Source organism: Sycon ciliatum, chromosome 11, assembly GCF_964019385.1.
Source record: "Sycon ciliatum chromosome 11, ocSycCili1.1, whole genome shotgun sequence".
Taxonomy (NCBI): Eukaryota; Metazoa; Porifera; class Calcarea; order Leucosolenida; family Sycettidae; genus Sycon; species Sycon ciliatum.
Genome location: NC_088653.1, coordinates 3,196,405 through 3,211,896, shown reverse-complemented (window position 1 = coordinate 3,211,896; position 15,492 = coordinate 3,196,405). Strand labels below are relative to the sequence as shown.

The window sequence follows — 15,492 nt, the reverse complement described above, 5'->3', positions numbered from 1 at the left end:
GAAGATATATAAAATTGCTTATCAACTGGCTTGGACTCCGTCTAAAAAGTAGAAGACTTTTTCCCTTCGTGATCCTCTTTCCCATGCATGCATGTTGGTGCAGTACAAGTACAGTGTCAGACTAAACAAGTGTTGAAAGCAGTACAGTATTTTGATTGTCAAGTGTTGTGATTATTGTGAGGTTTTGTGTGAAATTTTAATTTTCGGCAATCACATTTCGTTAATTTCTTACTTTTTAGACGGAGTCCAAGCCAGTTGATAAGCAATTTTATAAATTTTTTATAGCCTATGCCGAACCCAGGACTATAACACAATAACCTTTTTTGGAAAGCTGCCATAAAGCAGTTTTTATTGCTATAATTCAATATTGGCATTGCTTGCGACGAGATGATGATGCATCACTGTAATAAAAGCACCGTGTTTCTGTAGCCATGTACTGTATGATCACTAGTACTCTGTAGTGTGTACAATCAACAACAGCTCATGCACCGTACCGTGCAACCGCTTTTGGACGAGCGTTCAGGGCGCGAGCACGCCCCCCCCCCCCCCCCACCCTGCCTTTTATTTTCGAAACCTAGGTCGAAACTTTTAACCCTAGAAGTACCGGAGGCATTATAATTATGATGCATTTGCGAATTTCAAAATGGGATTGCTGTTAGATGGGGGCTTAGAATCTCCCCAAAGTTTGTGACTTTTATATTATTTTGCAACACAGCGGGTTGTGTTTTCAAAAATTTAGTTCAGTTCCGAAATGCCAGGGGTGCTACCTAGAACTACTGTGCGGCATCATATGGACCGCGATCAGCTAAAACATGTCTTTGGGGTTTCGTAAAAAAGTTGGGAAATGACGAAATGAAAAAAAATTTTTTGGAGCGCGTTCACTCTGCACTTCATTCAAATGATTCATGATTTGGCGATCATCTTCTCAAATTTGGTTCAAACACTTGTTTGGCGGTCTAGTTCAAGTGGCTGGCGAGCAAAGACTGACAATGTCCACATCTAGTGATACTAGAGCAGCTCGCAGCGCCAGACGATCGCTGTGCGTGGCCCAGGTTTCTTCAGGTGTCTGCAAGTCCGTGGCGGTGGGTCTGCAGAGCGAAGCTGACGATTTGTTGGAATCTCAGTGATGTTGATGTCGACAGCGAACCTGAATTGTTCCCGTCGTCTCCAGTAGCGAAGAGACACAAGTTGTGGGCTAGTACATAATCATTAGGCGGCGACCCGGCTGCCTTACAACGTTACTTGCGTTCAGCTCTCATGAGTCGTCTGACGCAGTCTCGGACACGCAGTCTCGGACACGCAGGCGACGATCGAAAGTGCAGTTAAGTGCTACATTTCCTTTTGGCAATCCTACCCATGCAATGGTGTGTAGGGTGGTTAAACCAACCGAGCACTCAGCGTGGAACGACGCTTCAGAGAGGATTGTACCATTGTGCCTGCTACACAGTGCTTGAGCAGAAGTGTAATTCAACTTGAGGCAAGGAAGTGATATTCTAGTTATGCTACCAGATGCTCTGCAAATTCCGTTGCCAATCAGCTCTGCAGTGACATAAACACACTCACACACACACACAACGAAACCAACAGGTAGCAGTCCTATGATATTATTTATGGCAGCCAGTTGAACTCACTGCCATTGTGGTTAACGCCTTGGAGAAAAATTAAAATGAATGGCTAATGAAAATAGAATCTAATGCTTGTCTATGTGTAGAGGCCCCTAGATACATGTTTTTATTTGAGCGAGCGAGGGTCATTATTTCTTCACGATACACTGGGTACGGAACAGAAGTCATCGATGTGTTTAAAGACAGGCAAGGATAGTAAAACAGGTTATTTGTTTAGTTTTAGTTGCTGGCAGATACCAATGACAAGGAAGACCTAGATGACAAAGAAGACTGCGTGGTTTCGGGGGGGGGGGGGGGTGGGGGGGAGGGGAAAGAAAAGCAAAGAGATTTTTTTCAAATCAGTTAGGGTATTTGCAAAGATCCTAGTGATTATCAAGAATCCAGTCCCTGAATATGTTTGCTTGCCTCTGTGTGCTTCCGCACACTGGTTCTGCTGCAAGGTGCTTACCATCAGATCGACAAGAGATATCACTAGCCATTGGTTTAGACTCCATTTGATCATTTTGTCGAGGAAGGCATGCTAAAAAATGGGCAAAGAATAGAAGAAGGTTGTTTATCCAATAATCAAATTGGTTATTTTTGACAGAATTCAGGGTGTTTCAATAAGTGACATTTTTTGGACTGAGTTTAATTTTAAGCTAGCCACGTGCAGGGAGCATGTAATTCATGGAGAAATCCTGCAATCATGGCCAGTCACTGCGAAAAAGTTCGACTTTTCCCGTGACTGAAATGTAGAGCGAGATATCTCTGAAACGCGACATCGTAGCTCTTCGGCGATTGTTGCATTAGAAAACTGAGCTCTTCGGCTTCTTAGAAATCCGTCCAGTTTTGTACACACTACAGAGTACCAGTGATCATACATGGCTACAGAAACACGGTGCTTTTATTATTACTATTATTATTATTAACTTAAAAGTTGCGACTTCGGCGGTAATGTCATGAAGTTGGTTGCTCCAACGAGGAGCACACGCTTCTTGCCGAACTTGACACTTGACTGACTCACGACTGCCATCCGGAGCACACCAGGAGCACGTCGCACCTTCCGCTCGGCAAACCTGAAAGAAAGCACCACTCCCTGCTCAATACACAGTGTTTCGGGGAATTCACCCCTCGTCAGTTGAGCTTGAGTAGGCTGAGGAAGATTGTGCCTGAAAAGCACCACTTATATACTGCTCTCCAGGCCAAACCATCACCAGGGATACAAACTTACAGAGACGCTTTGTTTCCAGCGCGACAAACACCTCGTGAAGCCCCAGGTAGCAGCGTGAGTCAGAGTCGCTCATGGAGTTGTGCTAAACAGACGTTGAGAGCCAGTATAGCTATTCACAACGCTGTCACCTCCAACAACTAGTCGCACGTCCGCGTGAGGGACAACAATACGAACTTAGAAGTTGCGACTTCGGCGGTAATGTCATGAAGTTGGTTGCTCCAACGAGGAGCACACGCTTCTTGCCGAACTTGACACTTGACTGACTCACGACTGCCATCCGGAGCACACCAGGAGCACGTCGCACCTTCCGCTCGGCCAACCTGAAAGAAAGCACCACTCCCTGCTCAATACACAGTGTTTTGGGGAATTCACCCCTCATCAGTTGAGCTTGAGTAGGCTGAGGAAGATTGTGCCTGAAAAGCACCACTTATATACTGCTCTCCAGGCCAAACCATCACCAGGGATACAAACTTACAGAGACGCTTTGTTTCCAGCGCGACAAACACCTCGTGAAGCCCCAGGTAGCAGCGTGAGTCAGAGTCGCTCATGGAGTTGTGCTAAACAGACGTTGAGAGCCAGTATAGCTATTCACAACGCTGTCACCTCCAACAACTAGTCGCACGTCCGCGTGAGGGACAACAATACGAACTTAGAAGTTGCGACTTCGGCGGTAATGTCATGAAGTTGGTTGCTCCAACGAGGAGCACACGCTTCTTGCCGAACTTGACACTTGACTGACTCACGACTGCCATCCGGAGCACACCAGGAGCACGTCGCACCTTCCGCTCGGCAAACCTGAAAGAAAGCACCACTCCCTGCTCAATACACAGTGTTTCGGGGAATTCACCCCTCATCAGTTGAGCTTGAGTAGGCTGAGGAAGATTGTGCCTGAAAAGCACCACTTATATACTGCTCTCCAGGCCAAACCATCACCAGGGATACAAACTTACAGAGACGCTTTGTTTCCAGCGCGACAAACACCTCGTGAAGCCCCAGGTAGCAGCGTGAGTCTGGAGAGCAGTATATAAGTGGTGCTTTTCAGGCACAATCTTCCTCAGCCTACTCAAGCTCAACTGATGAGGGGTGAATTCCCCAAAACACTGTGTATTGAGCAGGGAGTGGTGCTTTCTTTCAGGTTGGCCGAGCGGAAGGTGCGACGTGCTCCTGGTGTGCTCCGGATGGCAGTCGTGAGTCAGTCAAGTGTCAAGTTCGGCAAGAAGCGTGTGCTCCTCGTTGGAGCAACCAACTTCATGACATTACCGCCGAAGTCGCAACTTCTAAGTTCGTATTGTTGTCCCTCACGCGGACGTGCGACTAGTTGTTGGAGGTGACAGCGATGTGAATAGCTATACTGGCTCTCAACGTCTGTTTAGCACAACTCCATGAGCGACTCTGACTCACGCTGCTACCTGGGGCTTCACGAGGTGTTTGTCGCGCTGGAAACAAAGCGTCTCTGTAAGTTTGTATCCCTGGTGATGGTTTGGCCTGGAGAGCAGTATATAAGTGGTGCTTTTCAGGCACAATCTTCCTCAGCCTACTCAAGCTCAACTGATGAGGGGTGAATTCCCCGAAACACTGTGTATTGAGCAGGGAGTGGTGCTTTCTTTCAGGTTTGCCGAGCGGAAGGTGCGACGTGCTCCTGGTGTGCTCCGGATGGCAGTCGTGAGTCAGTCAAGTGTCAAGTTCGGCAAGAAGCGTGTGCTCCTCGTTGGAGCAACCAACTTTATTATTATTATTGCATCATCATCTCGTGGCAAGTAATGCCAATATTGAATGAGAGATTTCAACATGGCTGACCTGGGACAGTAGCATTATTTCATCTACCCCCATCCAGGCCGCACCCCCTCCCCCCCCCCCCCCCCCCCCCTCAACCAAATCCTGGACACGTCACTGTGCACATGTAGATTCATTCTGTTTGATTTGTGGTTCTTTTCTTGCACCGTTCTTGCAGCAAGTTTAACTTTTCAACTTTTTTCAACCCTTTGGAGTCCGTAACTTTTTTGCTTCCGCAGAATTTGTGGCAGTCACGAAAATGCGCACTCCCAGACCATACCTTGCCGTGACTTTGAGCCGCTCAATTTCAACTGCAGTTGTCGTGGTGCAAAATGAAAAAAAAAGTAGAAAAAAAATGAAAACCGAGCGCACAATGCTGTTGTTTTCGCCGTCTGAAGCTGTGTGGCCGTCGAGCGCCAAAACTCAATGATACTTTATCCTATCACTTTGGCAATTGTTGCAGTCGAAAGCTGAGAGTTTCTCTTCGACTTTCGATTGCAAGAATCGAGTTCAGATTGGCTGCATTTGAACATGCGTGCCTTCAGAAAATTTTCATCAGTACGTTATGTTACTGCTATTGAAACAAAAAAGACAAAAAAGACACTTTGCTAGAACTATGCGATTATTACCAGAAAAATAATAATATGTAGCTCGAAATTGTTAACAGATGCGTTGACCTCATGCAATGAGTGAAATGCGAACTGTCATTTTATTATTATTATTAGCGCAAAATAAAGAGAAGGAAAATAATAACCGGTCAAGCGCTAAATACAAACAGAAGAAAAAGAAATCATAAGCCAATACGCGCTAAACTGCGCTTAAATTATAATGAAGGGAGGTCCCATAGCGCAGATCATTAACGAGTCCTTGAGTACTGGAATGGTGCCAGGCGTGTACAAATTGGCTACAGTGTGTCCTGTCCTTAAGTCAGGGGACAAATCTGAAGCCTCGAATTATCGCCCCGTTTCACTTTTGCCCATTGTTTCTAAGATCCTTGAGAAGGTAGTACATAGGCAAATGATTAGGTTCCTTCAAGATCACACTGAGCTTCGTATTCTCCCAGACGAGCAATTCGCCTACCGCAGAGGGCACTCCTGTGAGGATGCGTTAACTCTCGCAGTAAACCGCTGGATGATGAGTGTGGACAAGGGCGAGTATTGCGGGGTTGTACTCGTTGACATGAGCAAGGCCTTCGATCGGGTACGCCATGAACTACTACTTAACGAGCTTCAAGCTATTGGCATAAGCGGAGTAGCACTACAGTGGTTCTCCAGCTATCTCCAGGATCGACGGCAACAGGTGAAAATTGGAAATAACAGAGGAGACGAGACACATTGTACACGAGGCGTTCCGCAAGGGTCGGTGCTTGGGCCTCTGCTATTCTCTTTGTACGTGCGACATGTCCCTGGAGTACTTTGCCACGCAGAGTCCCAACAGTATGCTGACGATATCGCCTTTTATATACACTGTCAGTCTCGTGGAGAACTTCAGCACAAGTTGACAAGTGAGTTGAACAGACTAAATACGTACCTTGGAAGCATTGGTCTCATCTTGAATGCCCAGAAAACGAAGTTCATGGTGCTTCGGAAGAAGGCTCTGCCTCTTCCGCCAGATCTTACCATTGCATGCGGTGGTGTCGATATTCGACCTTCTGCCACATCGCGTTATCTTGGCCTCATTATTGACCAACACCTTACCTTTGAGGATCAAGTCAACCATGTATGTACATCTGTTTATAAGAAGATAGGAGCATTCCGCCGCTGCCGCCGTACAGTAGATCACACAGCTTAGCGAATATTTTATTTATCCCTCATCCAATCCACTATTGAATATGCCAGCAACTCGTATTCTCACTGTCTTACACCATCTTTATACTCTCGCCTTGTTACTTTAAGTCATATCAGCATGAAACAGGTTTTTGGTCTCCCTCGCCGTACCCCGACTGTCTTTGTTTTGCGGCACGCTAAGTTATACTCCCTCGAATCTCGTCTCAACTTGAGGCTTTTTATTTTTGTTTTCCGCTGTATTCATCAGCTTACAAGTCCTCTTCTTTCCTCAATGTTCACCCTCCAGTCGGCTGCTACTTGCACCGAGAGGCGCACTAGAGGGCAATCATTCTCTTCACTTTCTTTGCCCGCTGCTACCACTATATATGGCATGTTCTCCATTTCGTTCCTTGGCGCTGATAGGTGGAATTCTCTGCCTGTCTCGTGTCGTCAGGTTGAGCATATATCCGTTTTTGTTTCGCTCTGTAAAGAGCACTTAGGGTTCCCTGTAACAAGACGGCAACGTCTGTAGGGCCTTCCCTATCAAAATAATAAATTCTACTACTACTACTACCACTACTACTACTACTACTACTACTACTACTACTACTACTACTACTACTACTACTACTACTACTACTACTACTACTACTACTACTACTACTACTACTACTACTACTACTACTACTACTACTACTACTACTACTACTACTACTACTACTACTACTACTACTACTACTACTACTACTACTACTACTACTACTACTACTACTACTACTACTACTACTACTACTACTACTACTACTACTACTACTACTACTACTACTACTACTACTACTACTACTACTACTACTACTACTAATGGCTGTCATCACACCATGGTACAAAGCGCTGCGTCTACGTCCACATAAGGAGTTTTTGGTCGGTTGTCATGATCATGATGATGATCCGTATACGGGGTGAAAACTGGAGCAGAGGAAACGGGAGACGTAGACTCTCCCCTCTCGTCTCGGGTCTACTCAGTAGACGTGGTATGTAGAGGGGGGTGTACGACTTTTTGTATGAACGTGCGTATCTCCCCCAGCCTGTTTTACTATCCTTGCCTGTCTTTCAGCACATTGATGACTTCGGCTCCATACCCAGTGTATCGTGAAGAAATAATGACTCACTCAAATAAAAACATGTATCTAGGGGCCTCTACACATAGACAAGCATCAGATTCTATTTTCATTAGCCATTCATTTTAATTTTTCTCCAAGGCGTTTACCACGATGGCAGTGAGTTCAACTAGCTGCCATAAATTATTATATGACTGCTTCCTGTTGGTTTCGTTGTGTGTGTGTGTGTGGGGGGGGGGGGGGGTGTTTGTGCGGGTGTGTGTTCGTGTGTGTAAGTGTGTTTGTGTGTGTGTGTGCATGTGGTTTTATGTCACTGCAGAGCTAATTGGCAACAACATTTGCAGAGCATCTGGTAGCATAACTAGAATATCAACTCCTGGCCTCAAATTGAATTACACTTCTGCTCAAGCACTGTGTAGCAGGCACAATGGTACAATCCTCTCTGAAGCGTCGTTCCACGCTTTGTGCTCGGTTGGTTTAACTACCCTACACAAAGTTGCATGGGTAGGATTGCCAAAAGGAAATCTAGCACTTAACTCCAACTCGCAACAAGTGAGCCTAGTGCAGCTTTTGCGTGTTGTGTGTGAAATACGTAAGTCGGTCTTTATTTTCTTTGTAAATAATGGACATGGAGACAACAATTTTATAATAGCTATAAAGAGAACAAATTCTGCTGTCATCGCCACACTACAACAAAGTCATGAAGGTTTACCAAAATTGATTTTCTTGTCACAATCATCAGTGGAAAGCCGTGACTGAAGAGTCACCATGCTGAATCAATGATTAATATACATTCAATAATGTGTTACGAGAACAAAACAAAGTGCTAAAATAGAATGAGGGAAGGTGAGACAATATAAGTGAAGTGAGAGCTAAGTGCAACAGGGGTGAAGAACTAATTACAACGCTAGAACTGTGTATTGAGACAAACATTATTCAATGAATTATTTCAGTACTGGATGTCAAGCACCGGCGAAGACACTGGGAACAGAAGATTTAACAACAACAGGAACAACAACAATAACAACAACAATGGTAACAAAGTACCATCAAGATCAAAGGAGGAGTCAACGAACAGAGGTTAAGCAACATGAAGCGAGCCTGGGACCGATTGGTGTGGATGAGGAGAATGACACGGGGGACGACACTGAGGACGAGTTGGAAGATGAGACGGAGGACGAGGTTGCGGTTGGTGGAGACGAGGAATCGGATGGTGATTGTGATCGTAAGAAGTCTGCCGTTTTTCTTCATCTGTTGTCTCACCCTAAGTGTCTGCAGGTGTATGACGATTTTAGTTTTTCTGTTCTTTGTAAGCAGAAGAAACATGTAGTTGCGTTAAGATTGTTTTCGTAGGTGCACAGCATGATTGTTTGTCTCAATACACAGTTCTAGCATTGTAATTAGTTCCTCACCCCTGTTGTACTTAGCTCTCACTTCACTTCTATTGTCTCACCTTCCCTCATTCTATTTTAGCACTTTGTTTTGTTCTCGTAACACATTATTGAATGTTATTAATCATTGATTCAGCATGGTTACTCTTCAGTCACGGCTTTCCACTGATGATTGTGACAAGAACATCGATTTTGGTAAACCTTCATGACTTTGTTGTAGTGTGGCGATGACAGCAGAATTTGTTCTCTTTATAGCTATTTATTTTCTTTAGTAAGTGTTGTGTGTCACAGTTGGCCATCTCCGTGGATACGTTAACACTTCCTATTCCGAATTGCTACTACAGCAAGCCCTCACTCGGCAAGTGGCAACATCACCAAGAGGACAGTCATTGCGCAGTCAGCATCATATTTAGATGCTCTCGGGTTTTCCACTCCAGTAGTAGTGAACTGCAAGTTGTTCAAGAGATCACTCTGGAAAGTCGGCTTGTCATGGGATGACCCCTTGAGGGATGAGGGACTAAAGCGGGATTCACAGAAGCTTTTTTGCGATGCGACACGCGATGCGATGCGATCTGCGATGGATGCGTGCGATGCGAACTCGCGAAATACCATTCACAGAAGAAGTCAACGATGCGACAAAGTTTTGCTGATTTGGGTACGTCACCATGATATTCGCGCGGTTTGACACAACTTGTAAAAATTTATAGGCAACTCTTGCACCTTTGTACAACTTTGCTGTAGAAAAGGTCAAAATCGTACACCAAATCGCTTGTCGCATCGCATCGCATCGCAAAAGTTGAGCCAAGCTCAACTTCTGCGATGGCCTGCGATGGCCCAGTTGCGGCAGTTGCGTGGGGTGCAACATGGCTGCGATTTGGGGTTTTCCCGGTTTCGCGTCTGTCGCATCGCGTGTCGCATCGCAAAAAAGCTTCTGTGAATCCCGCTTAACACGATCATGGATCAAGATAACCCAGTAGCTACAGCAGCTCTTGACGCAAACAATCCCAAGCTATGTCAGTCCTGCACCAACGGAGTCAGCTTCATTACACGCATTCACAGATGCCTCAAAGGAAGCATATGCTGCGGCGGTTTACCTCCGTGTCTCTTCTGATGATAGCAGTCCACCGAGAGTTCACCTTGTATTCTCGAAGATGCGGAGTAACGGGAGTAACGGAGTAGCGGGAGAGCTTTTTGGTCTCTGTTCTGCCACTAAAAATGTATGTGAAATGTTGAAAGATAGATCTAAAAGAGGGAAAGACAAGAACAACACTTGCATGACAGACTGTAATATTATGAGTCAGAACACTCTAAAACATGACCACAGACCAAAAATTCGATTTTCAGTTTTTGTTCAAAAAATGATCAAACACACCTAATGTTGACTAACTGAAAGTTTTGGATTGATCGGACATGTCTAAGTGTAGCTACAATGGTATGATATGCAGCACTGTTGAAATGGTGAACTTCTATGTACAGCAATGGGATTGTCATTTTTGTACACAGTTGATATGTCCCTTGGTTCATCCTTTCTGGGTCAGTTTCTCTGTCCAGGGTCTTATACGATGAGCTGACAGGTACTCGGCCACTACCAAAATTTCGATAGTCAGCTGAGTTGGGTGCCCGAAATACCTCCTGTTTGGAGCACCACTGGACAACCGCCCAGGAAAACACGGTCAACATCTGTAGATGGCCGAAGAAGTGGGCACTCCACGTCCTCTCCATCACACTCCACCTGTACTTTCAGATATACAGTATACACTGCTGCATACACTCTTCCTCAACATACTCGACGTCGCAGTCACATTCCCCACACCAAAGCCCATCTGCACACGGTTTTCTGCCGTCGCCAGAGAGTAATGCTTTCGCTGCCTACTGCTCGTGCTAGCGATGTTCCGCATAAGGGTACTCAAATGATCGCCTTGAGCAAGTTGAGGGTGCAGCACAGTCCATTGATTGTTTTTGCACTTGCAACCAATACGGGCATTGTCCCGGATATGTGCAGCGATGTCCATTCTGGCGAAACCATCGGCCCACTCACCTCCCAAGTCAGTGTCGATGCCAATCGCTTGCCAGGTTGTCATCAGAGTAGATTTCCTCGTCACTGCAGATCGTGGGACTACCAGCATCAATTCTTTCACGCTCGATGAAAGTGTCACTCTCAAATGACTCAGATTCAAATCGCGATTATCTCGACTTTTTCGAAAAGCTGTGGTCATGTTTTAGCGAGCTCTGGCTCTTATACGTAAAGATCATGATAAAGTACTCGCATGGAGAAGTGATAGCAAAACATTAGCAGCCGCACTTCGGTATGCCGTCTACGGACTATAATGTATGGAGCATATTGGGTGAACAGATCACAAGAGAAAATGTGACCATTCTGTGTACCGTGCAAAAATTCAGCTACTGTAAACCGGGAAACTTAAGCGTTTAAAAAAAAAACGCCCTTGTCAACTACGGGAATTTTTAGCGATTTGGTCTTTTCGGGTGGTCTTTAGACTTTTTTACTACACTTTGAGCACACAGACATGCTCAGAGACACAGTTTCAACACTATGGTGCCGTTGCAAAGCATTGCAATTGCAGAATATCGGGCTAAACACAACAGCACGATGATGCTAGTAATAGAACTGCATCACACTTACAGTTATGCACTGCATACAACTTTGTGGGTTGCCATTGTGCGGCTGACATTGCCGCCAAAATGCATAATTATAATAATAATAATAAGCCAACGTCAAGAGAACAGAATACAACAATGCAAAAAACGGAACGCACAACTGTAGGAGAACGGAACGGAAAACTGCAAGAAACGGAACAAAAAATTGCAAGAAACGGTACACAAAATTGCAAAAGAACGGATCGTAAAACAATGCAAAAACGGAATTCAAAGCTGGAAGAAAACGGAAACGGTACACAAAATTGCAAAAGAAGGGATCGTAAAAAAATGCAAAAACGGAATTCAAAGCTGGAAGAAAACGAAAAGGAACGCAACTTCAAGAGAACAGAACGGAGCGCTTCAAAAGAGCAGAATGCACAACCGCATGTGAGCCGCGGCAAGCAAAAAAGGTACTATAGAAAGGTACGGAAATTGTTCAGAATGGGAGTTTGAAGTTCGGATTTGAATTTTTTTTTGAGTTGAGGTGAATTTGTACTTTTTACGAGTTGTCTCCTTGATGAGGATCGCTTCAAAATTATTTTGTTTTCATCTTGACAAGGTATCAAGTGGCGCAACTTCATCTTTCAACATGTGAGTAAATTCGAAACGCGTACTGAAAGTAGAGAAGCGACAGAGTGTCATGGCATGCACGAGTAGAAGACGAAGCCTAGAAATTTGCGGTGCGAGCGTTGACGACCTCGCTGCGCTATGGGAGCATGACGAGAGTTTTTTATGGCCTAAACAGCAGTGATACGATCGCTGAATCGTCTGCCTCAGACGACTCAGATTCGGACACACCTGCAGAAAAGTGGTCCTGTTTACCGCTGGAGTCGCAAAGCAGCGATGACGAGTATTTCAGCGATGCAGAGGATACCACTAGCGATGAAACAAGTGCAGCAAGTGGAGCGGCAGCGGCGATGATACGCGGCGCACTTGACATGGGTTGCAAATGCAAAGTGAATCATTGGACCAGGTGTGAAATGTACTGTACCTGCAATTGCAAATGGTAGTGCTGACAGGACCGTGATTCAATTCCAAGAAAGTGTCACGTATTCTTGCAATAACCAATCCAGTTATTTAATGCACGGCTGATGGAAACCTCTCCTCTCCACTGCCTTCCTGTGAATGTGAGTTGTACTTGGTCTATCTCTTTGTCTTTAAGCAGTTGATCCTATAATTATATTATAGGATTAAACTTCCAGATGGATTTGCAGCCTCGAAAATGTTCGAAGTGGACGCAATGCTATTGAAGATGCATTTCGATCTTTCCTGCAATGCATCTCTTTCTTTGAAATGAATGAATTGAGATTACCCAATGGCTTAGACCCTCAGGAAAGGTCTCTGGGTGCAATTGTTGCTGATGAATTTCAATTAAAAAAATTAATGGTAGAAAGAGACTAGATGTGGAATAGATGAATATTACCACCAACCTAGCATTGAAGTCGTGTTGTAAAGTGCTCGCAGATCAATATGAACTAAAGACACTACATGTATGGGGCATTTACTCAATTAAGCCTAGTTCACATTCGACGGGGCGCGACGGGACGCGACGTAAGGATCGACGGGAAGCGACGGGACGGTCTGACGGCGTCCAGTGTGAACACCAGCAACGGGAACGCAACCGTACTACCGTACAGATCGGGAAGCGACGGGGAGAGTTGGATCGATCCAACTCTTCATACCGTAGACGGGCGTAGACGGGGACGCAAGCGTACAAAACGGCTGCAATTCGAGTGTGAACAGGAGACGGCGTCGTGCGCCAACTGCTCCCGATTCGTACTTGGAAATTTTAAGCATTTTGAACACTGCGCTTCCCATGATAACTCACAGAATGGCTAGCACCACTGGAGTTGAATTTTAGCAACATAAGATCTCGTTTCACTTATTGTATTTAGGGATAGTTCAGAAGCGTAACAGACGAACTATTCTATCATTTCCTGGGGCTATTATTTGAATGCCACAACTTTCAGGGCTAATTTTTTGGTCTTCATGAAAAGCTGGTATTGTGAACTTGGTTCCGCTTCTGTCAAGGAGAAATAATTGAAAAGAAGTCCCGAAAAACGAGAAAATAGGTCCGAAAGTCTGCCCGTCACGGACCGTGCCTTATGACTCGCGCCGTTCGACGTTGAACGTCGCAACGACTGCTGCATGTCGTGTCGTACGAATCGTACAGGATTTTACAGCTCACCCCAGCCCTCCCAACAAGCCCTTACGTCCCGTACCGTCGGCGTTGCGTCGAATGTGAACTAGGCTTAAGCTACATGCTTGGAGTACTACCATATAAGGTGCTTTTTTCTATAGTCATAGGTGCAAAGAATTGTTTTTGTTAGCTCCATATGGGCCATATTTAGGCCTGAATATTGCGAACTAGTGTTCTTATTGGCAGGGGAAACTGGCAAGTATAAAACAAATTTTTGAAGAGGCCAATTATAGGATTTTGAAATTTCTGGATACCTGTACACGAGAGGGCCTGTTAGAGAAAAAGTAAAGCCCTTGTGCTGGTGAAACTTGCCAGACATCATATCTGATAAACATAGAACCTGTGACGTGGAGTCCCGGGCTTGTACGACTAGCTGATGTACAGATCAGGGCCATTGTAGGCCGAAATACAGAAACGTATAAGTGGGTGAAAATTTTCACTAGTTTGAGGGAAATTTGTTCCATTTATGTACAAGAAAAGATTCGAATTAGTATGATTTGGATATACCTGGGATTGGTGAATGAGTGTTTTAAATAGGTATTTTGAGGTCTAGACAATCTCCTGATGATCAAATTATATGCAGCAACTTCTTGAGAATCCAATATGCTATGATGCTTTATCTCCATTTGTGTGCTTTGGATGATACGTGTATATACCCAATCACTGCTGCAGCATGCAATTGCTTGAATCACGGTCAGTGTACTGAAGATGGCACCTGCAACTGCAGGAAAGGATTCTACGGAGACAAGTGCCAGCATAGTAAGTGAAGTGAATACGCATGGTTGGTATGACCTAGAACAGGATTCACCAGTATAGTGTGTTTGGTTGGGACTGCACCTGTTCTGGGTCGACCAAAACATGTTCTGCTTGCTCCCGCCTCGAGGCCGGAGCAGACCGAGCAGTTTCACTTTTTCACAGTAAAACCTGGCAGGAACATCGATTTTGATCCCAAATGATCACGTGCATACGTTTTTTTGGGTTGAATTCGTTGTACCGTACAAAGTGACCGTGGTGACCCATAAACATTTTGAAGAATGCACCAAGTTGGCACTTTTTTCACAAAGACTACAATCATGCGTTCCAGGTGTACTACGTTTGGTTTTGCAAGAGTGTAGGCGTGCATTGTTTTATGTCTGGTCAATAGAATACTCGTATTCAGTCGAATGCTCGCTAGTTTTCTCGCTAGTTTTCTCAAATAGTACTCGAGTCGATGATTATGGCACACAGTTCAACCATACTGCTGCGGATTTCTGTTCGACTATGATTTACGCATGTTGTTGTATTTGGCTCTTGTCTGGTGGAGTCCAGTGTCTGATGTCATATATGGTCTAAGTGTACGCGCGAGTATGGTGTGATGTGTGACGTTTATGGTATGTGGTGCATGCAAGAGTACGCGTTGTCAGAGTGTGAGGATGTACTTCCGTCTGTGTGAGAGTGACTGTCAAAAAAAAATGAATGCTGTACATGCGCAGTGCTAGTTTGGTCTGGGAATGAGAATCATGTGTGATTCGTCCGTGGTCTGGTTGTCTTGGCCTGGTCATGTGTTCTGTACGTATTAGTCCCTGATTGGTCGTTTCGATGTGTTCGCCTTTTCTCTGTTTATAATTGTTGGTTGTTTATTATTTTAACTGGTTTGAGGGAAAGAGACAAACGGGAAAAGTCTGAAGAAAAAATTGACTGTCACCACCAGGACTCGAACCAGGGACCCTCGCTTGTAGCCAGCGATGCTCTAATCACTGAGCTATGGTGTAGTC

General features: G+C 44.9%; 1 protein-coding gene across 1 annotated transcript in view; it reads left to right on the top strand.

Moving 5' to 3' along the window:
* LOC135827480 (uncharacterized) overlaps window positions 1-15,492 on the top strand; it is an 81,859-nt gene that overhangs the window by 8,351 nt on the left and 58,016 nt on the right. Inside the window, exons 3-4 of the mRNA XM_065339973.1 lie at window positions 7,812-8,084; window positions 14,411-14,497. Of these exons, the coding sequence (XP_065196045.1) occupies window positions 7,812-8,084; window positions 14,411-14,497 (360 nt within the window). The remainder of the gene's footprint in view (window positions 1-7,811; window positions 8,085-14,410; window positions 14,498-15,492) is intronic.